This window comes from Vanellus vanellus (genome assembly GCF_965231255.1).
Source record: "Vanellus vanellus genome assembly, chromosome: Z".
Lineage (NCBI taxonomy): Eukaryota > Metazoa > Chordata > Aves > Charadriiformes > Charadriidae > Vanellus > Vanellus vanellus.
This window is the reverse complement of record NC_138908.1, coordinates 72,187,652-72,213,121: the sequence shown is the minus strand read 5'-3', so window position 1 is coordinate 72,213,121 and position 25,470 is coordinate 72,187,652. Positions and strand designations below refer to the sequence as shown.

The window sequence follows — 25,470 nt, the reverse complement described above, 5'->3', positions numbered from 1 at the left end:
TCGCAAGGTTGGACCAGCGCTCTGAATAAAACGGGCTGGGAGTGCACAAGCACTTTGGAGCCTTGCAGCGCACTCTTAAAACCTCGGCTTCCTCGCTGTAAATTACCCTGCTGCGTGTTCATACCACGATGGCTAAGTACAGTGTGAGGCCGGCTGCTGCGTTGGAGACAGCGTGGAAAGACGACGAAGAGCAGCGTGACCTGCCACAAGTGTCATCTCCTGTCATGTGCGTGAGGGGAATTTCTCTTTTCCTGTCTCTTAACAGCTTCTCACACTTTTTTTTTTCCCCGTGAACCCCGTTCCATTGGGCATCGTTAGGGCACGCACTCATCATTTGGGGTATTTTTAGAAGGCGTAAATAATGGCAGGGGCATGCTTTGAATTTTTCCTCCTAGCAGCGGCAGAAATGCCACCGGCTCGCATCACGCGGCTGCTTGGACAAGTATACGTCTATTCTAGTAACATTTTCCCACCCAAACATAGCATCCCAGTGGCCTGCGGAGACCGTGTGCCTGCCGCGGCCTGGCTCACCCCGCGGGCCTATGCGCTGGAAACCGAACCCTCTGTCCGCCCCGTCGCTTCACCCTCGTGATGTGAGCCCCGCCGCCGCCAAGCCGCGGGGGCAGAAATTTAAGCCACCTCATAACTTCACGGGGAAGATATCTGCCGCCGCCAGGCCCAGCTGTCCGTCTGTGGAAAGCGGGGACACTGATGGGTCAGGGGTACCGGGGGTAGGGGGGGTTCTCCCTCTCCCCACCCCCCCTTCATGCTGGACAGCTCTCCGGGGCCGCCGACTGAGGGGAGCCGGCAGCCGCCGGGGTCCCGGCGGCTGCCGGCTCCCCTCAGTCGGCGGCCCCTCATCCTTCCGTCGGCCCCGCCTCAGGCGCAGCCGACGTCAGTGGGCGTCAGGGCCGAGCCCCCCACCCTCCCATCCGCCCTCGGCATCCGCCGTCCTGCCCGTTCCCGCTCACCCTCGCCGGCCGTTGGACAGCAACCGCCGCCGCCTCCTTCTCCGCCTCGGCCCAACCCGCCGCCGCCCCCCTCCTCCGCTCCGTTCCCCTCCCGGAGAACCGCGCAGCGCGAAGATGGCGGCGTACAAATTCCTCCTGCCGCCGCTCAGCCGCCGCATCCTCCTTCCCGCCGCCCGGCCGCGGGGCGCCGGGGCTGAGGTAAGGGCGAGGCGGCGGCGCCTGAGGCGGGAACGGGACGACACATAACGAGACCCCCTCAGCCGCCGGCCCCTCCGCGTTCCCTCTGCCCGCCGGGCCGTCGCCGCGCCCGCCCCGGGCGGCAGTGACCTTGGCGGGGTACCGACCGCTATCCGAGATGCCTCCGCCGGGGGTTGACGTTTCCCGCGGGCCGGGCCGGGCCGGGCGGCGGGAGCTGCGGAGGGTGGGCGGCCGTCCTGCTGCCCCTCAGGGTGGTGTTGGCCGCCCCCGCGGGGAAACGTGACGGGGGCTTTGTCTTTTGTGGGCTTTTTTTTGGTTGGTTGGTTGGTTATTTTTTTCCTATGAACGCGAAGGTTTTGGCCCCAAAGAGGGCCACCGAAAGCTGGCGGCGGGGCAGGCCCGGCCCCCGGCGGCGGGTTAGGATGCGGTGACCTTGGGGAGGTTTGGCTTTGGGGGTTAATTAATTTATTAACTAATTTTATTTCCTCTGCATTTGAAATCGCCGCACAATTACAGTATGTTCCTGTATATTTCAACCTCGCCGTCACCAGCTCGCGCTTTGCTAGAGGTGGGCCGCAGGTGCGGGCGGGGCGGGCCCGGGCAGCCCCGCCGCGCGCCGCCCTTCGCCCGCCGGCGGAGTTCGGCCGCGTTCGCTGTGCTGTGCCTGGGGGGAGCTGCTGCCGAACCTCACCCATCTAATGGTTCCCAGCCCCTCGTGTAGCCGTAGCCACGTTAATTTTTTTTTGTCTCTTCAGCCAGAATGGTTTCTGTGGCTTTTCTTATTTTGGTTGAAACGGCTCGCCTACTCTCCTTCTCATGCCCCTGTTTAATCTTCCTGATATCTTTATGGAGAAATAATTGTAGCTTTTTCAGTCTTTGTTTTGCTAAGTTATTTTTTGCTCTTCTATAAAATTTACTTCAGTTTTGTTGATCGTTCTAGGAGCTCACCTGTCCCCATCTTGCTTCTCTCTTAAAACTGGGCTGCCAGAATTGCAGCCAGCTCCTGATGTCTTAGCTTGCTGCCCCGGTGTGCAGGGAGGCGTGGGTGATCCCTGGCACCTCCGTTTCCTGAAAGCCCATTGCTCTCAAACAGGAGAGTGGGTGGTAAAGGGACTGAAAAGAACATATTTAGTATAGAAGGGCAGATTACCCTCATTAGAGACATCCAAACTGGGAATGCACGCGTAGGTAACACATGCTGCTCTGTTGTTCCCCACTGTTACAGGCAGTTGGGAAGATTAAAGAACTGGTATCATGTGGTGTCTTTGAAATATTTTCCTATGTGTGGGTACAGGGACATGGCAGTTGCCTGGCTTCCCTCCAGCTGTGGCCCTCATGCCTGCTTGCAGCCCTGTTGTACCAGGGCTCCCAAGGCTGCCGGCACTTACTACTCGTTTTGTCACTTGCCTACTGAATGTGACCAGAAGAGATGGCCTTTGCAGTCTTACCATCATTATGAAAAATGTTTCTGAAAGAGATAGTCATGGTAAAATTGAGCACGGGGAAGGGTCTTTTTCTCACCTGGCACTGTTCCTTATGATCCATGTACTGATATTTTTATTTTTTTTAGCTTATCAAAACAGATGGACATCAGTGTTTCCATTGGGAAGGAGATAAGCTTCCATTCAGAAGAGTTTTCTTAACATTCAGTATAAACTCTTGCAGCCTTAATTTTATAAAGAAGGCAGTTTGTCTAATCTTGAAACTGAGCCAAAAATTATTGCCGTGGTTGAAACTGGATCTTAAGGCAACTCTTTAGGGAAGAATTAGGTTATTATCTTTAAAACGTGTGTAGATTAGCTTCTTCATTATTTATTTACTCATTCTTCTCCTTTCCCAGTTTAAAATTTCTGACTTCTGCTGTCAAATTAGGAGCAGAAACACTAGTAGGTAGTATTTTAACTTACAAATACTCTCAATTTATGGAGACTGTGTCAATGTAATGACTTAAATGTCAGTTGCTCCTGGTGCCCTGGCAGTACTAGATGAGTATTAATGCATGGCAGTTTTAGTGGGAAATACTTAAAGAAGAATAAAAAAGAAAAGGTAACTGTGACCTGAGAATATAGTAGAAGAGTTATGATCGTGCTGTGTAATGGCCTTGCACTAGTTTTGGGGGTGGGATTTGTATTGACTTCCCTCTTGACCTCCCTTTTTCATCAGTTTGTTGGAGTCTCCCTGAATCTGGGCTGTTTTCAACAACACAAAGAGCTCTAAGACTGTGTTGGGAAGCTGGGGGAAGGTTCAGTCCATTGAACTTCTTACTATACTGCCAGCACCTTGCTGTACCTTGTATTGTCCATTGGCCTCCATTCAAATTTTGTGGTGGTGTTGGCTCTCTGCTTCAGTAATTTCTGGTTATATTTAGTGTCTGGATATCTTTGAAGCTACACGTAGCAATATATAGGTGAGAGAACTCTTTGGGTTGCCCTATTTGCATTTGTGAATCTGTTCACAGTAAGTCACAAATGTCAGAAGTTTAGGATGGAATTCAGAAATGTAAAATCTGTTTGGATATTGTCAAATTGATGCAGCTTATATTAAGCTGAAAGCCTTCACAATACATATGAGTGTCGTGAAATATGGGTGGTGTGGGGGATAGAGAGACAACAGAGTCCTTTGTTTTGGAGACCTGAACCCTTCGCTCCCCAGCAGTGTTCAGTGTTTACAGTAGCAATATCTTATTTTGTATATTTTCCCCCTTAATCTAGCAAGAGGGATGGTCATCATTATAAAGCTACTATGTAATGCTTTTTATTCATTCATGCATTTCTTTTAATGTTGTTCCAGATTTGCGGATGCTATTTTTCTACCAGCTGTCATCGCAACACCAAATTTTATACTGACCCTGTTGAAGCTGTAAAAGATATACCCAATGGGGCAACTATACTTGTTGGTGGTAAATATTTAGATTCTTTATGGATGCAATCACATGTTTTATTAATGAGATACTTTTTACCATTTTACCATGTTTCTTTTAATATTTCCTAATTTGAGAATCCATATACATGTATGGGTATTTTAAACAAGTGATTTCCTGCTCTGCTAATGAGGAGCAGACTCTTTCAGTGAGAAAATCCCAGTTTGTTTTTTAGGGGAGGGAAAAATCCTCAGAAAAATCTTTAGTTTTTTTTCCCCATCAGTGAATTGTTAGACTTTTCTTGTGCCAGTTTAAATGCAGAAAATCAACTCAGGCTTTTCCAAGTTAGCATTATTATTTCAGATGGTGAAAAAATAAAATTTGGTTTGATTATTTTTATGGTAGCGTTCTCCATGTTCTGTATCTGCCTCGTCACTGGGTCTCTCCGACCTTGAACAAATCACCTAACTTGTTTTGGCTGTAGGAATTGAAGATAATCCTTATGTACGTTTCACTAAATGGTTATGTATAGCATTTCCAAAAGAGTCAAGAAGTTGTGTCATACTGACTTGAACTTTTGAATCTTCTAGATGATTTCCACAATTTCAAGCTGTTCAATATACTGAAAGAAAAGCCATCTCTCAATTTAGTAGCTTATAAAGGATTTGTAATATTGAAGAAGTAATGAATGTAATGTTGTAAAATATGGGAAACTTCACTGGGGATGTGTAATGAGGTAAAGTGTCTTCTAGGAAGAATTACTGTAGTTTTTTGTTGGTGGTGGAACAAAGGAAGGTATGAGGCTAAGTGGTTGGGAAGGAAATGGTAGTAGTTGTAGTGTTAGAGCCTGGCCTGAGACTTATGCACCTCAAATGTGGCATGGTATTTCATTTGAGGCATGCTGGGTTCTTGCATAATAGGCAGGACTGTGAGGCACCTCAGCCTGGGTGGAGATCTGGGTTAGTGTGCATCCAGTTACCCATCTTCCAGAGAGCATTAAGATTCCCAGATTTTTATCACCTAATTATGGGTTAAGCTGCATGGGAGAACTCCTCACTCCTCCTGTTTGACATTGTTATGTGCAGCAGAGAACTGAAGGTTACTTGGGTAGAAAGAGAAGGAGGAATAATGATTACAGTGATTAGGACATATCAGGAGAGCCAAGGTCCTGGAGCCCTTTTGCAAAGGCCATTTGTGTGTGAGCAGACCTCTGATGGTTGAATGGCTTTCATCCAAACTGGGAAGCATCTAGTCACTGGGGGATTCCAGTACTAGGGTGCAACTCTTTCCAGAACTATTGGTTTATTTAGTTGACTAAGAAGCTTTTTCTACTAAGAAAAGATTTTTAATTAAACGGTGCACATTCTCAGATTTGTTATTAATCTGTGTTCTTTCAAACACTTGTTACATTCTCAATTTTCTTTTATTTTACGTAGGTTTTGGATTGTGTGGGATTCCTGAAAACCTCATTGGAGGTTTACTGAAGACTGGAGTAAAGGGAATAACAGCAGTCAGTAATAATGCAGGGTAGGTATTCATATGTCTGTGGTTTAATAAGTACAGACTAAATATTCCGTTGATGTTAAAGGGCTGATAGTATGAAAAAGTCTTATTTTTCATCGTAAGAATTTTCATGTTTACCACACAGCTTTGTTTCAAAGTGTTATTTCTGGAATAAGCCCAGAAGGTACAGTACTGTATGTGTACTCAGCTTTGTCAGGGAGCAATCATCACTGTTGTAGACAGTTGCAATTATCTATATTGATATATGTTTAACTGGTTGACAGTAACTGAAAATTCTGACTTAGATGCTTTAAATGTAATATCAGTGATTTTTTTTGTGTGTGTGTGTGTATGAAGTCCTAAATAGGGATTTTTTTTTTTTTTTTTAACTACAGTTTGGTGCTTTCTGACCTTCTTATTGTAATTCTGTCACTTAAAAAAAAAAAAAAGGCCAAACAACACAACAGCAGTGGAGAATATTTATGATGAAAGAATGGAGTGCCTCTTTAATGGGTCTTGGAATTTTTGATTTGTTTTTTTTTTAAATGATTGCCCATTAAGAAATTCATGTGCGATTGACAGAATAATTCTTTTACATATAATGTCTCAGCTTCTTATTAGGGCTAATTTTTACACAAGCTCTTCATTATAGTAGACTCCACATACCTGACAATCATATAGATTCACATAGAGAACTAACTACAGCCACATCTGTTGAATTGCATTGATAAAACAGAAATGAAATTGAATAAAAATATGGATATTTGGAATATAATGACTTGTATTTGAAATCAGCCTGGTCAATAAAACTGATATTCTGTTCCTTGCAGTGTTGTTGGATGAGTAGCATCTGCAGGTGGCCCTAACCTTGGTTCGTTGACTTATGTTATTAAAGGTCGCCTTCAGAAACTTAATAATTTCATTGTAATTTAGTTCATTGTAGATTTAAAGAATGTTGGAAGACTGGTATCTCCTAGTGGCATTGGACTTTCTTTAGCAAATTTTCTTTGATGATGGAGCTCATCCTAAATTCTATTGTCTTCTGAAATAAGAGTCTTCTCACAGCTAGATGTACTGGGGTTACACACCCCAGTTGGTAAGGAAGATAATTTGTGAGCATTCTCTCAGTTTGTTTTTTGTTTGGTTTGCTTTGATTGCTGGTTTTTTTTTTTTTAATTTTTTATAATGTTCCTTACTTTCAGCAAATGGTAATATCTCTGTTACTACATTTTCTGCGAACTTTTTACTTTTGAATGCTGTATTTGTGGTGAAATAATAATAATTTTGTATTGTTTGCATGGAACTTCATTAATGCTTGCAATTATGAGTCCTTTCCTTGGATTGGACGTCTCCCACCTGTTCTGTAGAAACTCAGCCTTTATCCAATTGCAGAACAAGAGCTGTAGGGGGGGAAAAAAAAATCGCTGGGGAACTGTTCTGTACCTACGTTAGAGTAAAAGAGAGACACGTTTGTGGAGCCAGAAAGATTGTTTGGGTATAAAGAACTTTGTTCTTCATTCAAAATGAAAATAGATGTCAAACTTTGCTCCTTCAATTCTTCCAGCCATGCCAAAGAAGTGAATTAGGTGGGATTTATCGAATAATGCTTTGTGTTATTTTCAGCTGCATCGTTACATCTCCCATATACTTTGTCCATAGACTTGTATTCCAGTCTGTTTTTAACCCAGCTGTGTTTAACGTAAGTTAAAACCAGAATACCATTCAAAAAACACAGATTCTGTCTGTCTGTCTATCTCTATAGCCCAGGCTTCTGAGGCTGAAGTTCACAGTATGTTCATCTTGATTTTTTTTCAGTGCCTCATGCTTGGCATTGCACATTCATTGGATAACAGTTATGATTTGTATTGGTATTTGGCACATACACAGTCAAGCTCAAGCTCCTTAGACTCTTGTGGGAAACAATTTCAGCGGTATCATAAAAAGAGAGAAAGAGACAAATAGTCTTGAGTGGAAAGATCTATCACTTAGAGCAGAGATCATTCACTTTGCTCATACTCTTTCTTATTTCTGAATGACGCACATGTATGTAGACAGAGAGATTGCACAGATGTACTTGGGGGGGAGGTGAGAAAAAGTGAAAAGAGAAACTTTGGGGACTAGAATGGAGAAGATGACATTTTGTGTTGTATTTTGCATGTAATTGGTGGTGTTATAGGTGAGAATTAATTTTGCATAAAATAATGTTAACTTTCCTGAAAATTCTTTCAACTTTGAGACTGGAGTGATTACTGTAAAACATTTGGTTGCTGGTGTGAAAGCAAAATTTAATTGCTTTTTTCTTGAAACTAGTTTACCATGAACATTCTTGATAATCTGGCAAGATTCTGTTCTCACAGAACAGTGTAATGATCTGAAAGTTCCCAAGGGCATGGAGGCTTCTCATAAAGTCTAGTTTGTAAAAATCATAGTTTTGCTCTCATGTTGAACAGTATCATTTATTTTGAAATTAAATTAATAATAAAATAGTCTCATCTATTGTTTCTATTTATTTTATTACTATTATATGGAACTTAGCCTGTTTATAGCTTGTTAGGGTTTGGGAACTAGTCTAAAGCACAGATGTTGTTATTAATAAAGTCAGAATCCTCATCACAGCAATTGATACCATTTAAGCATCTTCTTGTCAAAAAGTATAGTGATATTATAAAATGTTGCAGTACTAATAAATAGATTTGAAAACTCAAGTAAAAAAACTCACAGCGATCATATACCCTGCAGCAGTAGTATTCAAAGGATGAATTGTTCATGTAGTCTTGAGGTGTCAGGTATTTTGTGGGATCAGTAATTTCCCACTCTCCAAGATCCCTCCGGATTCATTGCGTTTTGCTTTGGTGCTGCTGTGCTGCAGTTGACGATGCTGTTCTGTGTTTCATCTTCTGGACTGCAGCTGCTTTCTCTTCTCCAGCTTTGCCAGCAAACAGGGGGTAATTGGTTGTGGTTAGGTTTGCTTATCCTGCAGTGGGGTTAGGAGGCAACTTGTAGTTGGAGCAGGGAAGGAGCCGAGTATGTAGACAAACAACCTGTTCTGGAGAACAGTGCAGCTACATGGGTTAAGTCTCAAGTCTTTCAATGTGCATGAACCACAAAATACGTTACTGAGCTATCTGTTTATAACTAAAATAGCATCAATGGAGACAGCACTTCACTTTCATTAGGGGAAAAGCAGTAATTAGGAAGTCCTGAAGCACTCTTACCAACTGTCTTTTAGCTGGAAAGAAGGTTCAGCAAAGCCTAGAAATGCTTGGCAGTGCCTGGAAACAACCTTAAAGGAGTAGGTTGTTTGCAAGTTCACACCCTACTGTTCTGTGCTGCAGTGTAATAGGCAGGGGATTGCTCCTGCAAATCCTTGTTCAAGTCACGTAATTGCTGGCAGGTAAAGTCCTTGTTTTGGCCTTTGAAAGGCTTGCCAAGGACAGGTTGTACAGTAGCGTATGGGGTGTTCTTAGACACCCTAGCTAGTAACATCATACTGCTAAACTTATTGTCTGTTGCTGTGCATTATACTAGCGCATAAGCTGTGTGCTAGCTGGTGGATTTTGCCAAGCCAAACAAGGCAAAGTGTTTGAAAGAGAAGCAGTGAAAATATCCAGTATCTCTGGTATTTACACAATTTGCTGCAGGGGAAACAAGCTTGTGAACCAAGGAGATAGTGAAAGATACCATGGTGCATGGGTATGTTTCTAAAATACAACCTCTCACATCTTGCCTTGTAACTTGCTTTGTCTACATTGTTCATATTTTAAGTATTTCTTTATGTTATTATAAGCCCTTTATATTTAGAGGATTGTCTCAGCTACGTTTTTGCTGCATTATTGTTTAAATTTGGTTCGCTCCACGTATGAAAGTAGGTCCTTATTTTAAACCTTCATTCAGTAAATTCCCAACATGATTGTGATTAGTATACACTACCATCTTGCACATGGCTGTTTTTTCATCTGCTTGTGACTGCATGGTTTTTTGTTGCACACTGATTTCAAGTTACAGTGGACTTACATATTTTAGGTCAGCTTATGCTAAGACTTCCCTAATGCAGGCTATCAGACCTATTGTTTCAGGATCTGTGTTGCAACATGCTCTTGTCAACACAGCCAAATATTTAAAATGAAAGTTTAAGAAATTAGCACCAAATAATTATTTTTAAGTTTGCTTAATGAAATGGATAACTAATTTTGTGGATAATCATATTCTGACATCATCACTTTCATTCTGTTTCTGCCCTCTCAGTTGGCTGAATTTGTCCCTGGTAAAAATGAAGTCCATGACTTGTAGGAGCTGCACGGGTGGTCTGACTGTTGTATGAAATAAGCTACTTCCTTTTGGGCTTTGTCTGCTTTTAAAGCTTAAATACACGTTCTTTTTGAATGCAATAAGGTTGAACAATAGGGTTTCACTTACATTAAAAATAGAGAAGTCACAGTTAATATCTTAATTACTAATCACCTGGGTGATCACCTAAAAGGAGATTCAGAGCATGCTGTCAGATTAGCACCGGTTCAGACTGTCTGCTTAAAAGGCATTACCAGCTTTTTGAACCTTTGGTCTCTGTGGTCTTTTTGAAGAAGTTCTTTTTGTCTTACAAAGTTGTGCATTAGTAAGGACAAAACTGCTTGAAATAAACATTTGAACTGTTGGTCATGATGCCTGAGTGCAGTGTTATTTAGTTCCGTTAAACATAATACCCTTGTTTTCCTAATGGCCTATTCTAAGTTTCAGATCTCCAGATAAGGCACCACTCTTATGTAAGCTCGTGGCACAAAAAGGCACAGAAGGTATTCTTGTGTTCTTAGCAATTAAATATTTTGGATTTAAGGCAGGATTGATAAATGTTATATACGTTAAAATTTAAGGTTATCTCATTTCTCAGTCATTGCTTTGAATTCTATGTTTCTGTTAAAACAAAATATGTTTGCCATCTTTGCCACAGACTCCCTGTTTGTTGTTGCATGTTTTAACTCCTATGGCTTAATTCCCTCCTTATTATACTTTTTTAATATATATGTGTGTATTTTATATATATTAAAATATATATTAAAAATACGTATATATAAAAAATACTGTGAAGTGAAAGTTGCATTCCAAATTCACAGAGAATTGAGAAGTTTTTTCACATAGTATAAGGTGTCAAGTGTTTTTAATGGCGTGAATTCGACAATCCCTTGATTCAGAGAGCTAAAATGCAACTGAAAAAGCCTATAAGGGACTGGGAAGAAAACTTGTATGTACATAAGGATATGATCAGGGTGATGGTCGGAGTATCTTACATTGTGTGTGTCATTTTTGTACATGCATAAGAAATTCTTTAAACATCCCAAATTAAATACACTTTCAGAAGTAAAATACAAGGTTGCCAATGACTCTTATCTCTCTTGGTGGAGAGATAAGAGTGGAGTTAGGTAAAATCCTGCACATGGCAATTTGCCAAAATAATAAGGCAAGGTATACAAGATATTTTCAGTGTTAAGTTGATTATTTGAAGCAGTTTACTTTTTTTTTTATCTCCATTTTTTGTAAAGAATCTAATCAGATGATTTCTTACAGCTGTTAAATTAGTGACACTGTGTGAACTGCAAATCCCTGAAAATCTGACCAGGTCATTTTGCTAATTTTAGTGCAGAGGTTATTTAGGATTTTGGCAGGGCGAATTGTACTAAACTTTGCTCTAGAAGGAACTATTGAGAAATCAGCTGTGCAGATGACTTTCTGGTTGTGATTACAAAAGAGGAAGACAAAATAGGTATAGAACTCAGCATGGTTGAGGAACTGTGTCAACTTGGTTTTAGAAAAGTGACAATAAAAGTTAAACCTAGTTTTTGGCCAGAAGACTTTTGAAGTAGGATGAATTCATGATGAAATTGAAATATTTGTGGGATTAAGTCTATAACACATAACTTCACTGTGAATGCAAAATATGGTAAATTTTAAAAGTTCTGAATAAAGTTGTTTTATTTGTCGTAATAAAAAGACAATATGCCATTTCACAGCAGAAAGGAATGTGGAAAGAGGAGACCTTGCTGCTGGCATAACCATGCAACGTACAGTAGTCGTCCTCTTCAGAAATTGTCTGCCTTCACAACCGTTCTATCGACTTGGCCTATATGCCTGCATCCATCATTCTTACAGGAGTGGAGTATTGGTTTTGGAGAAAAAATATTGCTGTTTTGCTGTGAGGCTGGACCTGAGATGAAGTTATCAGAGCAGAGAGGGCGGAGTTCCCTTAAGAAAGCTTTAGTAGAGAGGGAGAAGAGTGCAGTGCAAACACTGCAGAGAAGGAGCAAGAGGGAGCTTAAGGCTCAGTCATGCCAGTTTGCACACAGGGCTTTGTAATTCCCAGCAGCCACAGGCTCCCTTATTTTCTTTCTTCTTTCTGCCCTCAAAATGGAAGAAGTCCCAGGCTGCTGAGCTGAGAGAGGTTCAGTGCACTGCTGCTTTCGTCCTTTGCCATGGGCTGAAAAGGTCGTGAGACAGTTTTTGTATTTTTTGGGAGCTGTGACCCGCTGCCCTGTTTTCTGTCCTACCTCTTCCTTCTCCTGACCAGGACTGCCTTAGCAGAGGGCAGCACCCATACTTTCTTCCTCCTCTTTTCTCAGTCAGTTTCCCTCAGAGAGCTTCTGCCTGTCTTTTCTGCTTTTCATTAAGCAGTTCCCATTAGGACGGATGGGAAAATGTCCTGGGAAAAAGGAAAGAAAAAAGGTGTCTGCAGACAGTGCCTCAAGAATCAATAGGACAAATAAACATTATGCCTCTGTCAAATTTATGAGCTGAATCTGTTTTCCTCTCCCTGTTAGTTGACTCCCCTTCCTTATCTTGCCCTTGTTCTATGTACTCTGCTGGAAGTTGGGGACAGAAAAGGAGGAGAAACAGAATAAAATCTGACCTGGTTCCTTAGTAATCTTCCAGTGTAATGCATGGGAGATTATTGAGGAACATAATCTTACTGTTAAGAGCCAGTTATACGGCTGGGGAAGACGAGTCATCAAGAACTGTTACGTGAGTGAGTGTCCACATTTATTTTACCCTTGGTGGGCCTGTACTTTTGTTTGGTGTCTTTTGGCAAACATCATCATCAGTAGGCATCTACTGATTTCCTGCACAAAGGCTATAAAGAATCACTTTCTGGTGCTGCTAAGATTATACCTTGTGATTATTTTTGTGGACCTCTGAATGTGCCTCATTAAGAACTCTGGTGTCTTCAGTCACATACCTTCTTTCATGTTGGTAAAGTTTCATGCTATAGCCAGGCACCCCTATAAGCCTGAAAGCTGAAGGCTGTGTTACTAAGAAGTGCCAAACAGGTAGTGATTAATGCATTCCTTTTAGTTGGGAAGCGTATGTGGTCTTCTCTAGGAAGTGTGGACTGATTGGGAAGTCATTGCATGTAACTTGGATCAGTTCCTTTTGAGAACTGAAAAGCTGATGTTACAAAGTAAAACAGACTAAGTGTCTTTTAAGTGTCAAATGATCAAGGAAATTGTTTCCCTCTCGCATTCCTAGTCTCTTGCCAGGAAAATTTCTAGCTCTGAACCAGGTCCATCTGTTATCAAGTTTCAGGCATAGTTGTACAACACTCGGACCTGCCAAATATCTAGAGAGACTACTCATGTATCTTCAGAAGCTGACTAGTGTCTTTACATAAAGCTTTCTCCAGGAGTAGGACCAACCATAAGTATGCTTCTTTGCATGTGCTGGTTTGAGATAGAACAAAACCAATTTTCCTTTTCAGTAAGTTTACTTCTCGGTTAAGCCTCTTCTAACCAATGGTACTCTCTGAAATTAATGGTATGTTTTTCAGACGGTGTCTGCTTCTGGTGGTGATAATGTCTGATATCCATAGTTAACACTGAAAAATGGTATGCAGGGAGGCTCCTGAATATATTTATTTCTATAACAACCAAGGTCAGCTAATTTTCTTATGTGCCAAGTTGAAGGGCCAGAAGCAGAAGAGTGTAAAGGGGTAGCACCTGTGGGGAGGAGCGGACAGGATGGGTGGCCCAAAACTGACCAATGAGGTATTCCATCCCATATGCCTCATGCTCAATATAAGGCTGAGGGATCAAAGGGGTTAACTTCTTATTCAATGGCTGGTGTCCAAGGAGGACTCTGTCTGTTCTTCTGGCTTTGATCCTGATCCATGTGTTCCTGAATTCAGTTCCCGTCTGCTGCTGAGTCCAGACTAGGACTTTGGCAGTGCCTGCCAGTGACATGACTGTTGTCCTGGGAGCACGGTACTGGTTTTGTATATATTTGTATTTATATTTCTGTTTTCTTATTAATATTATTATATTTTATTTTTATTGTTAATATTACATTAAAGCTGTTTTAGGGTGGGGTGGTTTTTTTGCTTTTTTTTTTTCCTCAACCCATAAGTCTCTCTTCCTTCCCCTTCTGGGAAGGTAGAGGGGATAATAAAAAACATCTGTCATTTCTTTAGTGGCCAGACCAGCCTAAACCACGACACTGCAGCAGCAGCAAGTTGCAGGAAACTGCAAGTTTCTGCCTGAGGTGGAGCCTTGCCCCAGGATTCTTACTACATGTTTTCTCAATCCATAGTCTTCAGGGGTGAGGTAGTTACTCTCCTGTCCTTCCAATCCCCAAATTATGAGAGGAGAAAGGCCAAGTAGGGCATCATTTTAATTCTCCAAAACTCAAATATTGATGTTAATGTTTCATAACCAGTGACTTCTGGTCTTGGGGGGGATCTCCCAGGAATATGCACTGCAGGTCCCAGAAAATCTTTAAACAAGTATAGAGGAAGACTTCTTTTTAAGAGATGTAGAATGAATCATAGAATGGTTTGGGTTGGAAAGGAACTTGAAGATCATCGAGTTCCAACCCCCCTGCCGTAGACAGGGACACCTCCTACTAGACCAAGTTGCCCAAGACCACGTCCAGCCTGGCCTTGAACACCTCCAGGGATGGGGCCTCAACAACCTCTCTGGGCAACCTGTTCCAGTGCCTTACCACCCTCAGAGTGAAAAACTTCTTCCTAATGTTTAATTTGAACCTGCCCTCTTCCAGTTTAAAGCCATTCCCCCTCATCCTTTTGCTATATGCACTAGTAAAAAGTCCTTCCCCAGCTCTCCTATAGGCCCCCTTTAGGCACTGGAAGGCCACAATAAGGTCTTCCTGGAGCCTTCTCTTCTCCTGGCTGAACAAGCCCAACTCTCTCAGCCTGTCTTCATAGGGGAGGTGCTCCAGTCCACTGATCATCTTTGTGGCCCTCCTCTGGACCCGATCCAATAGGTCCATGTCCTTCGTATCTTGAGGGCGCCAGAGCTGGATGCAATATTCTGGGTGGGGATAGATCAGCTGATCCATGATCTTGCTGGGCACAGAGGTGAGACAGGCAGGCCTGTAGTTCCCTGGGTCTTCCTTTTTTCATTCTCTAAAAATGGGGGGTTATGTTTCCCCTTGTCCAGTCAACAGGAACTTCATCAGACTGCCATAACTTCTCAAATATGATGGATAGTTGCATAATAACTTCATCCGACCATTCCCTCAGAACCTGCAGATGAATCTCATCAAGTCCCATGGACTTGTGCACCTTTAGGTTCCTTAGATGGTTTCAAACCTGATCTACAGTGGGCAGTTCCTTGTTCTCCCAGTCCCTGCCTTTGTCGTCTGTGACTTGGGCGGTGTGGCTAGAGCACTTGCTCATGAAGACCAAGGCAAAAAAGTCAATTACTTCAGCCTTCTCCATATCCCAGGTGATCAGGTCTCCTGTTTCCTTCTGGAGAGGGCCCACATTTTCCCTAGTCTTCCTTTTATCATTGACAAACCTATAGAAGCTTTTCTTGTTGCCCTTGATGCCTCTGGCCAGATTTAATGCTCTCAGGGCTTTAGCTTTCCGAACTGGATCTCTGGCTGCTCAGACAATTTCTCACTATTATTCCTAGGCTACCTGTCCTTGCTTCCAGCCTCTTTAGGCTTCCTTCTTGAGTTTGAAGGAGCTCCTTGTTCTTCCCTGCAGGCCTCCTGATGTTTTTTCTGACTTCCTCTTCGTTGAGAAGCATCGCTCCTGATCTTGGAGGTGATCCTTGAATATTAACCAGCTTTCTTGAGCCTCTCTTCCCTCCAAGCTTTATCCCATGGTACTCTACCAAGCAGATCCCTGAAGAATGAATCTGTCATGCTAATTGATGCTGCTTACCAGCACTTTCCAGTGTACCCAGTAAGGGCAGCCAGTCTGTCCTGACCACCCCCACTCTTCTTAGACACCTATAAATATCTTTATAAATGCAGAGAGAGAGGAAAGTGTAATTATTTCCTTTTACTCAAAAAACCCCAAAAGCCATCTTTTATATCTCTTGCCAGAATAGTGTGACATTCCAAGTCTCCTTTTTTCTGCATAAGATTGCAAATTTACATTCCCAGCTTCATCAGATCCTGTAGGGCTTGTTGGTGTGCAAAGCTTTTATCAGCTTGGAAACTTAGGTAATCTCTTCTTCTCTGTAGAGTACGTTTTCCTTGAGCCACCAAAGAGAAAGGTTTGAGAGCTCCAAATTACCTTTTATCTGGAGTGCAATGTTGTGTTTGACTACTTCCAGCATACTTGAGATACGTGGGCTAGATCTGGCTAGGAGTCGTCTTTGACTAATTTTTTAATTAGAAAAGGCAGAAATTAGTTTTCGACAGGAAGGTTTTGTAGGTCTGAGGGGGACAAAACAATAGGATAGAATGTGTTGCCAAACAACCAAACCTCATTGATTGTGATTACTTTTTCTCATCTGCATCAGTAAAATGGGGACCTTGTATCACCTGCGTTCTTGATGAGTTCGAGGTTAGATCTCTTTTCCTGTATGTGTTTCATGTATTCTGTAGATTCAGATTTCATCCTAATACAGAATGGGAAAACTTCTAGAGATCTTAACACTTCTGAGGGCAAAAGAACTGCCTAGCACTAATGTGTACTTTCCTGTTTCTGACAGCATACATAAAGGCATGGTGGAGTTGATATAGTTGTTTTCCTTCCTAAATAAAGCAATGCATTTTTATTGCACTCATCTTTGTTTAAATTTTTAGAAGACCGAACCCAGCTTTTAAAATAGGTATACAGGATGTATTCTTTCCATGCACTCAGTAAGGGATCTTTTTTCCTTTTTACAGTTAGTATTTGATAGGAAGGGCATTGCCTGCAAGACAGGTATTTTAGGGATAACATTTTCAGCATAAACATAATTTAAGCTGAAAAGTTCAAAGAAACTTTTGCACCTAAAACAAAACAACCAAGAAAGCAACAAAATATGGAAAGGGAGAACGAGTAAGTAACATAAGAAAATGTTATATTGAAATGTTATATTGAAAGAAATGTCCTTAAACCAGAAATTCGTTTTTATTTTTATTCCGGGATAGAGATGTCAAGTAAAGAGCAAAGGGTAGGGAAAATAAGAGTGAGAACAGCATTTTCACTGCTGTGTGTTTTCTTCAAATATAAGAAAAAAAAAAAACATAGGAAATGTAAAATAGGCTGAAGTGCTCAAAATGAGTTTTTGGAGGGAGATGAAAGGAAAACTGATGTGTATGGAAAGCAAAAGGGTTCTTTCAGCTGAAAACCTGAATGCAGATTGCATCCTTAAAAAGATGCATAGCACTATATTTCTTCTAAGTAATTTACATCAAAATAAACAGATAAGATGAGTAACGGCAATTGGATGTTGTGATGCTGCTCTGAAGATGAAATGTGGCTGGGAATTGAAGTAATTTTGTATTATTATGCAGGCAGAGCCTCTTGGTGCATGACTTTCTGAAGGTAGAATTTCTCTTGTCATTGTGCTAGGGAAATAAAGTTGTATGACCTGTGTGCTCAGTGACTGATCCTCACTGCAATTTTATTTTTGAATAAATTGACTGCCTTTGAGGTGAGGGGAGAGAGTGACTTAAGAAGTGAGGAACAGCTTGGGATGAGTGTGACAGAGAACAATTTTGTGTGCTTTTCTATTTAATTTCTATAGGGAACTTTGTAGCTATAAACTTTTGTTTGAGAGAAGATAACTTTCTGTAGAAGATGAGGGAATCAAGAGTATCCATTTGGGATACTGCATGGGATACTGCAGGACCATATGCAAAATCCTTTAAGGACAACATGCTCCAGTCCAGCTTACGAGTCTGTAGGAGGAAGGATTATAGCTTTTAGTGAAATGAGGCAGAAATTTCTTTAACCATTATAAATCTGCTCTTGACCCTCTGTTGTCACCCCTTTCCCATGTGAATGTACACTCACAATTTTGTGTCTGCATGTAGAAATCTTGTGTATGCCTGTTTCTATTTGATAGCTTGCAAGTTTTGCAATTGTAAGAGCCACGTTAACTGCCTGAATGATACGCAGAAGTAGCAAACTCTGGTTTGTAAGCAGTTCAAGCTGCCCCTGCTGGTTCTTGCACTACAAAATACTGCACAATTTTGTTTAATGTCTATACTTTCGCTACACAGTACTCTAGTTATACAAACCCATTAAACTGCCATCAGATATTGTCTGATCTGTTACATTTGCTTGGTACCTTTTATATTGAGAGGTCAGGGTTTGATGGTTTTCTTGTGAAAGGGATTTTCCTGCTTTGGGTGACCCTATACAGGAAATGATGGCATTTGTATTTTTAGTCTTTTTTTAATCCCTTTCTTTGCCCACAAGACTCGTCTTTCTACTCTATTCCCAGCTCTTAGTTTTGACTGCTGGAGTTTTTCCTCTGGGGAGTCAGAAATATAAGCTGTTTCCAGGCAGCACACATTTTATTCTCAAGGCTTTGGCATTGCAACACTTTTGACACTGCATCAGAGTTAGATTTTTAATTTTTTTTTAATAGGTCAGAGTTGGGGAGTGATGGAAGCTTTTATATTAAGTCAAGTTCTTTACAGCTAGAGAACATACAATAAATTCAAAGAACTGTATCGGAGAAGCTTGTTTCACTTCCTGTCATGCAGTTTCCAAAAAGCCTGAGTATGCATAGAAGTGGGTTATCTTCTTAAAATAGTCCTAACCTTAAAATAGTCCTAATTTTGCATGCAGCTGAGAAGTCTTTCTGACTGCACATCTGTCCATGCAGCTATTGTGAGTATTGCAGGAGGTGAAGAGCTGGTGCTGGTACTGCTCTGTTCAGCCCCTCTCCCTTCACATGCAGCACTACAGCATGTGCTATGGGATGAGCAAGAGAATAGCGCTGCTGTGGAAAAAGTGGGTTCATCATTACCACTTTTATATTTGAAAATGAATTCTGTATAACAGTAAACTTTCTGAACCTGGCCTTTTGGAAGGATGCCAGGAGGTCGCAGCTGGGATGTCTGATGTGGATCCTGAAGTGGTGGAGTATTAACATTCATTAGGTGAGGTTTGGTTGTGGCTCAGTGGGTTCTTTCCTCTGATCCACTCTGATTTATTGTCCAAAACAAATACCTCTCAGCTCACTCAGCATCATATCTTGGTTTCTAAGTTGGTTTTTTTGCCCCTTTTTTGAGTAAGATAGTATTTTTAGCATGAGGAGTATAGATTTGTATTACAGTACTTTGTATTACTGTCTCCTTTACATTCTTTTTTTTCCCCATCACCATAACTTATAAAGCCAGAGTTAGGGGATATACTTAACAATAATTTAGGTAAGGTATAAGGAAGGAGAATAGAGGGAAAGCAGTGTGATGCATTACTTTCTCCATCTGGTCATTAGTGGAAAGAGAGTTCATTTCTGACAGTACCTAAAGAAGGAAAGAGTATATTGTAGACGTGGTGGTGTAAGAGTACCAAGAGGGTGAGATTTATATAGGAAGGGAATGTATTTCATTAAAGCAATTAACAGAATTAGAAAATACAGACAACCTTTTTGGAGGTGTTCTTCAGCAGTGGTGTTTTCAATAGGAGGCATATATTGCAAGCAGCTTTGCATGTTAATTACAGTATGCTGGATACTGGGTTTTGTTTCTTAAAGGATTCTTTTAGTATTTTTCAAGATTTTGTATCCTGAAATCTCAAGCCATTGTGTGGATAATTAAGTAATACTGAATTGAAACAACTAATGACAAATAACAATTTTTGTGAGATGCTTCTGGATCATGACATCTTTCTCATAGTGGGAGTGGAAGGTCTGAGTTCTCCACTCATACGTCGCAGAAACCAACATAAATGTAGAGCTTCACACACATGTACCAGTCAGCCAATATGCTGCATAATGTGTTGGAAATGTGAAAGAAACATGCCTTTGTAATATCATCTCTGTTTATTTCCTTTTTTATAATTTAAACTCATGTTTTTTCAAATTGTAATAGCTTTTTTTACAGAGCACTTTTGTTACAGTAACTCTTGAAATATCATCTACTGATGGGACAAGAATATATAGGGTGACAAACATCACAAAAATGCTGAAGACTATTTAATAGAGTAATGTCTTTAGGATATCAGAATTTAGAAGAACTGGCACAAGAAAAATGTTGCATGTTATCTTTGGCATTCAGTTTAAGCTGATATTATGACGCAGACAAGAAAATCTTGACTGCAGTGTTAATGTCTTTTGCTGAAGTAGGCAATTTCTTAATAAGAAAGTGAATTATTTACTGTAATAAGAAAATACAAATTCAGTTACTCTCTTCTCTTATATAGAAACCAGCACTACAAATGTGAATGTGCCTTTCTCCTTGAGCTGCTAAGCAATCACTTGCCTTTTTCCTGGGGAGCAAGAGTTTAAACAAAAAATAAGTCTTTGTTCACTCAAAGCCAGGTTGTGCCATGTGTGACTTTTATTAATTACTAAGGCTTTTTAAAGGAGGGGATATGGAAGATAACACCACCTATTAAGCTGGTATTTGTAGCTGTTACATGTGAAATGTCTTTAAAATGAAGTTTTGGATGTATTCAGTGCCTTGGAAGAGATGAGGTCTAAGCGCTAGACTCCTAAATTTAATTGTAGATTTGATGATGATCCCTCCTAAAAAGCTGGGATTTGATTTTTGTCTCCAATTCCGTATGTGTAAAGTGGGGGGAGATAACTTTGTCCTGTCTTGGTAAGTCATTAAAGTTTATAAAGTTCTTTGAATATAACAAAACTCTGTTATAAATGCTGAGTATTGTCTGACTTTTTCTACACAGTGTCGACAATTTTGGACTTGGTCTTCTGCTTCAGACTAAGCAGATAAAACGCATGGTGTCATCATATGTTGGAGAGAATGCTGAATTTGAACGTCAGTATTTATCTGGTGAGCTTGAAGTTGAGCTTACACCTCAGGTAAGGAGTGTCTCTAAGAAACTGTTGATTTCTTGTTGAGGCCTCATCCCTGGAGGTGTTCAAGGCCAGGCTGGACATGGCCTTGGGCAACCTGGTCTAGTGAGAGGTGTCCCTGCCTATGGCAGGGGGGATGGAATTCGATGATCTTTGAGGTCCTTTCCAACCTAAACCATTCTATGATTCTTTTCATTTAGAATACTGAGTAGGATAATGCTTAAGTGCTCTTATAAAAATATTTTGCAATCTAAATGTTTTGCCTGTGTGCAGATGTGCAGTAAAGACAGATGGCACTTGCCATCTTAGGATCATGGGTTGTGGGCTGCAACTGGTCTATTAACTGACAGCTTGTATTGTGTGAATTCCTTTTATGGCTTGTTACATTATATTCATGTAATATACATATATTTATTTTATTATACGATGTTTTTTGTTTGGTAGTTCCTCACAATTCTAGAAAAACACACGAAGTATGCTTACTACTGTGGTCCATATAAGGGGAAAGAAGTCGGGGGGTTGCTGAATTCCCATATTGGTGGCAGCTCGTGTGTGCTTTTGGGGATGGTTGCGTGGGCAGTGTCTGCCATCTAGTGGGTAGGAATCGAATGAGGAGATGTCAGTTCATTGTGAGACAACTCTTTTGGGTTTGTTCATTAAATCTTAACTGAATTAACCTCTGCATAGTGTTATGAGCCAATATTTACAACTTTGCTTTTTAGCACCATAGTTTTAACTATTTCAGCACTGCGAAGCTACCCAAATAGCCTGAATGCAATGAGATCCTAAAGTCATGTATGTCAGTCGCATTCTGCTGAGATCTAGTTTTGTGAAATTAGTACTCTTAGCTTCAAAGCCTGCAGCATCTTAGTGTGTGGTATTTCCAAAGGTGACACATAACCCTTAAGGCTTTAAACAGCTACTGATTTAAGTCTCTGGGAAAAGTAACAGTCTTAAGTTTTTGTGGAGAGGAGAGTCTTGGGCTCCATCTCCTGGGAATGTCTCTTAGAATCCCAGAGGTGGGCAGAAAAGCTCCTTTTATACCCAGTCAGCTGACAGGAAATAACCAGGCGCTTGTCACTTCTCCTGTTTTAAAAGTTGCAAATCTCACCTTTCTGTCACCTCACAATTTGTTTTTTCTTTCCTCCTACTTAATGTTCAATGGTTTCATCTAGAAGAACTTGAATTCCTTAGACATGTAATTGGCTTTGTGGACTGCAGACAAGCTACCTAGATCCAGCATGAAAATTATGGGTCTACAGTGTACAATGCTAAACAGTAAGGTGAATTAATGACTTGCTAGGAGATGCGGGAATTTGAAGTATTTGTGTCAAGGTAAACTAGCCTTTTGGAAAATGCTCTTCAAGTTTTGTATGACTTTAGGCAAAATTGGGAACTGTTGTGTTCGTGTTATATACCGTAAGTGAGAAGTCATGGTGTGGTGCTTGGAACACTGGACTTTGTATCATTGCATGGTTCGCATCTGCTTCTTGCCACTGTTTTGTGAAACTACCAGAAGTTTTTGTTTTTCTTGAAGGATAATTGGGGAAGATGCAACCTATGTTTTGGAGGCTGTCAAGCTAGATAGTTGACTGTGATGGTCTTGTCTTGCTTTGAGTCCAGAAAAAATATAAAAAAAAAAAAAAATTGGAGCAGTAATGAAAACAGACGGACATGTCTTTGGCAGTAAGTCCGTAATTAGGGCTGATGAGGAATTTGGGCTGTTAATATCTGTGGTACAGCTGGATATAGAGCAGAACACAGATGGGGTGGTCAAATAGAGTAGAAATGCTGTTCTATCAGCTTCTTGGTATTCTTAGTATGGGCATCCCAGATCACTGGACTTCCTCTTCCTTTTGCAATCTTCTATGCATGACTGTTTCAACTTGGAGTAAGGTACGAAGTTTGTCTCAAGGTGTTGGAGAATGAAACACATATATGTAGGACTGTTATAAAAGAGAAACCTTCCAGCATATGTAGCCAAGTGGGAAAGAGAAAAAGAACGTTGTACTCTTCTCAGAGTAATGGATTGGGAAACAGGCTGAAGGAGAGGAGGTACAGCAAAGCGCTGGGGCTTGGGAATTGATAAGGATTTGTGTGAGGGTGTGCTCTTGAGCAATTTATGGCCATATGTAAAGCACTTCTTGCAATATCCAGTACCAGTCCCACAAAGGGGACCTAAAATGGGAGGAAGAAATAGATCTGATGGTCTGCTGAGTTCAGAAGGAAAAGCTCCAAATGACAGGCTATAACAATAAGTTCTTGCAAGCCATTAATCAAAGTTGGATTTGTTCTTCCCAAATGACTAGTTCTTAAATGTGTTTTTTCCATAGGGTACGCTCGCCGAACGTATTAGAGCAGGAGGAGCAGGAATCCCAGCATTTTACACCAGTACTGGCTATGGGACACTGGTGCAGGAAGGTGGTGCACCTATCAAATACAACAAAGATGGCACCATTGCCATTGCTAGCCAGCCAAGAGAGGTAAGATGTCAATTTGTTATTAGGAAGCCTTCTGATTTGAAAACAGAATTTCTTACATGTTTCAAAGCTATACAGTAGTTTAAGCATCTCCTGACCAAGTTTAACCTCGGTATATTGGATTAAGAGGATGGCTCTGGTACCAGACGCATTAGTTTTCCTCACACTGCTCACTTCTGTCGTCTGTCATATGTTAAAATAGTTTTTACAGCTTTAGGGTGACTTAGCACCAAGAACTGGTCAAATGAAAACCTGTCTTGCTGAGTCACTCTTCACTTGACAGTTCTCTGACCAAGTTTGCTGTGTATTGAAACAAAATCTTATACCAAGCCACTGCAGTGCACAGTACAGATTGAGAACAACCTCCTGTTAGTGGGGCAGGTGCTCCTTAAATACTGTCGTATGGAATAAGCAGCCCTCCAGCAGTACATGAAGCTTTAGCATTAGAAAGGATGGGACATTTTCCTGTTAAACAGGGAAGAGCTCAGTTCACACAAACTTTCAGGAAACCCATTTGCCAACACTTGAAATGCAATTCAGTCTGAGCATTTGAAATTGCAAAGAAATAACTGTGGCTTCCAAGTGAGAAACAAGGCCTTCACGTTGGAATTGGATGTAGAATCTGGAGAAGGGAGGAGGTGCTATAACTCGGTGCTATAACTGTACTTGAGGAAACGGATGGGATTAATGCTGTATGTCCCAATTAGGCTGCAAATGGCATTAAATTCAAGAATGTCTCTGGGGTAAAGGTAATTTCCCCCCCTCTGTTTTTGTGCATTTCATACATGGCTATTTTCAGTATATAATCATTAACCTAGTCCTTTTTTTTTCCTCCTTAATTTTCTTACCGAGTATGTTGTTATGATTTTTTACCATTTGAAGGAATGTTTTGTTTATTAAATAGCTTATAATATTGATAACATTTTTCTTCTACTTTTAACATTTGTGGACAAGTCTCTGTTACTCTCCTCAGTCTTCTCGGGGGGATAGTGACACAGCTAGCATGATGTGATCATATCCATTCTCCAAATTCATTTTGAGTGTAAGTGTCATTTTGTAAAAGCTCAGGTCTCCTTTTACAGGTCCGAAAACCTGACTTCTGATACACTTCTTTGATACTTCCTCCCCCTCTTAGAAATTTTAAATAGCTCTCAAGTAGTATTTTTGTATACTCTAACCTTCTACATTGTTAAGAGAAATGCTGTTTCGTGTTTCTATATAGGATTAAAATGCTAGTGGCTTGTCAGTTACATATTCTGGCTTCAGGCACAGTACCATTACAAATATTGATCATAAATGCAAAGAAAGCAATGATATTCAGGCTGTCAGATGATGTGATTTGAGTTCTCTGTCTCAAATCCACTTCATTTTAGATTTGGGTTTTCTGGTGGTGGGAAGTGATTATGAACTCTTTAAACAGTTCTGCTTTAGCACTTCAGTTTTTGGTTAGCTGGTAGCTGTGTAGAAAAAAGCATGTCTAATTCCAGTAGGTGGAGCAGCAGGAATATGGATCTGATTCTCGTTCTATTTCACTAAACAGACACTGATAAAACTGGGGTTTACAGCCTTTCCATGCTTCTCTGTTATTGTACAGTTGAGCTACAGTTTTTCAGAAAAAACTTCAAGTAGTACAAAAAGAAGTCTAAATAAAATAGACTGTGAAATTAACCTCATAAAATAAATATTTCATTGGAGATCTGTTTGAAGAAACCTGCATCTCAATAGTGTACCTTTCTCTGTAGGTGCGAGAGTTTGATGGCCGTCACTTTATTCTGGAAAAGTCGATTACAGGCGATTTTGCTCTTGTGAAGGCATGGAAGGCTGATCGTGCAGGAAACATAATTTTCAGGTATGACTTGTTTGCCAGCGGGAAGAGATTCTTTAATGGTTTAGATAATGAAAGAGAAGGAGAATCCTGTCTCCTGTGTGATGGCAAAATAATGTTTTACTGATTTCACTTTCTTTCATGTTGCCTTTCCCTACTGTCAAATTATACTGCTATAAAAAAAACAAATATAATTGCTTTTTCTAATGACTTTTGAGAATTCAAACATAGCTGTGAAATAAAACATTAGTAGTTAAAAATGAGACGTAGCAGACCAAAGTCATTACGATGGCTGTGGATTAATCTAGTGACATTCTGTTCACTTCAATTTTCATGTTAGTTTGGGTCCTTGTCCTTGTGCGATTGAAGGCTGACCCAAGAAATGCGTGTTCATGTGTGTCAGAAGTGAAGGGATCTG

General features: G+C 40.8%; 1 protein-coding gene across 1 annotated transcript in view; it reads left to right on the top strand.

Moving 5' to 3' along the window:
* The first annotated feature begins 862 nt into the window (after positions 1–862).
* Positions 863–25,470, top strand: part of OXCT1 (3-oxoacid CoA-transferase 1) — a 90,897-nt gene continuing 66,289 nt past the window's right edge. The window contains exons 1-6 of the mRNA XM_082497967.1: positions 863–1,169; positions 3,960–4,068; positions 5,466–5,556; positions 20,618–20,753; positions 23,081–23,230; positions 24,970–25,076. Coding sequence (XP_082354093.1) covers positions 1,086–1,169; positions 3,960–4,068; positions 5,466–5,556; positions 20,618–20,753; positions 23,081–23,230; positions 24,970–25,076 — 677 coding nt within the window. The 5' untranslated portion in view covers positions 863–1,085. The remainder of the gene's footprint in view (positions 1,170–3,959; positions 4,069–5,465; positions 5,557–20,617; positions 20,754–23,080; positions 23,231–24,969; positions 25,077–25,470) is intronic.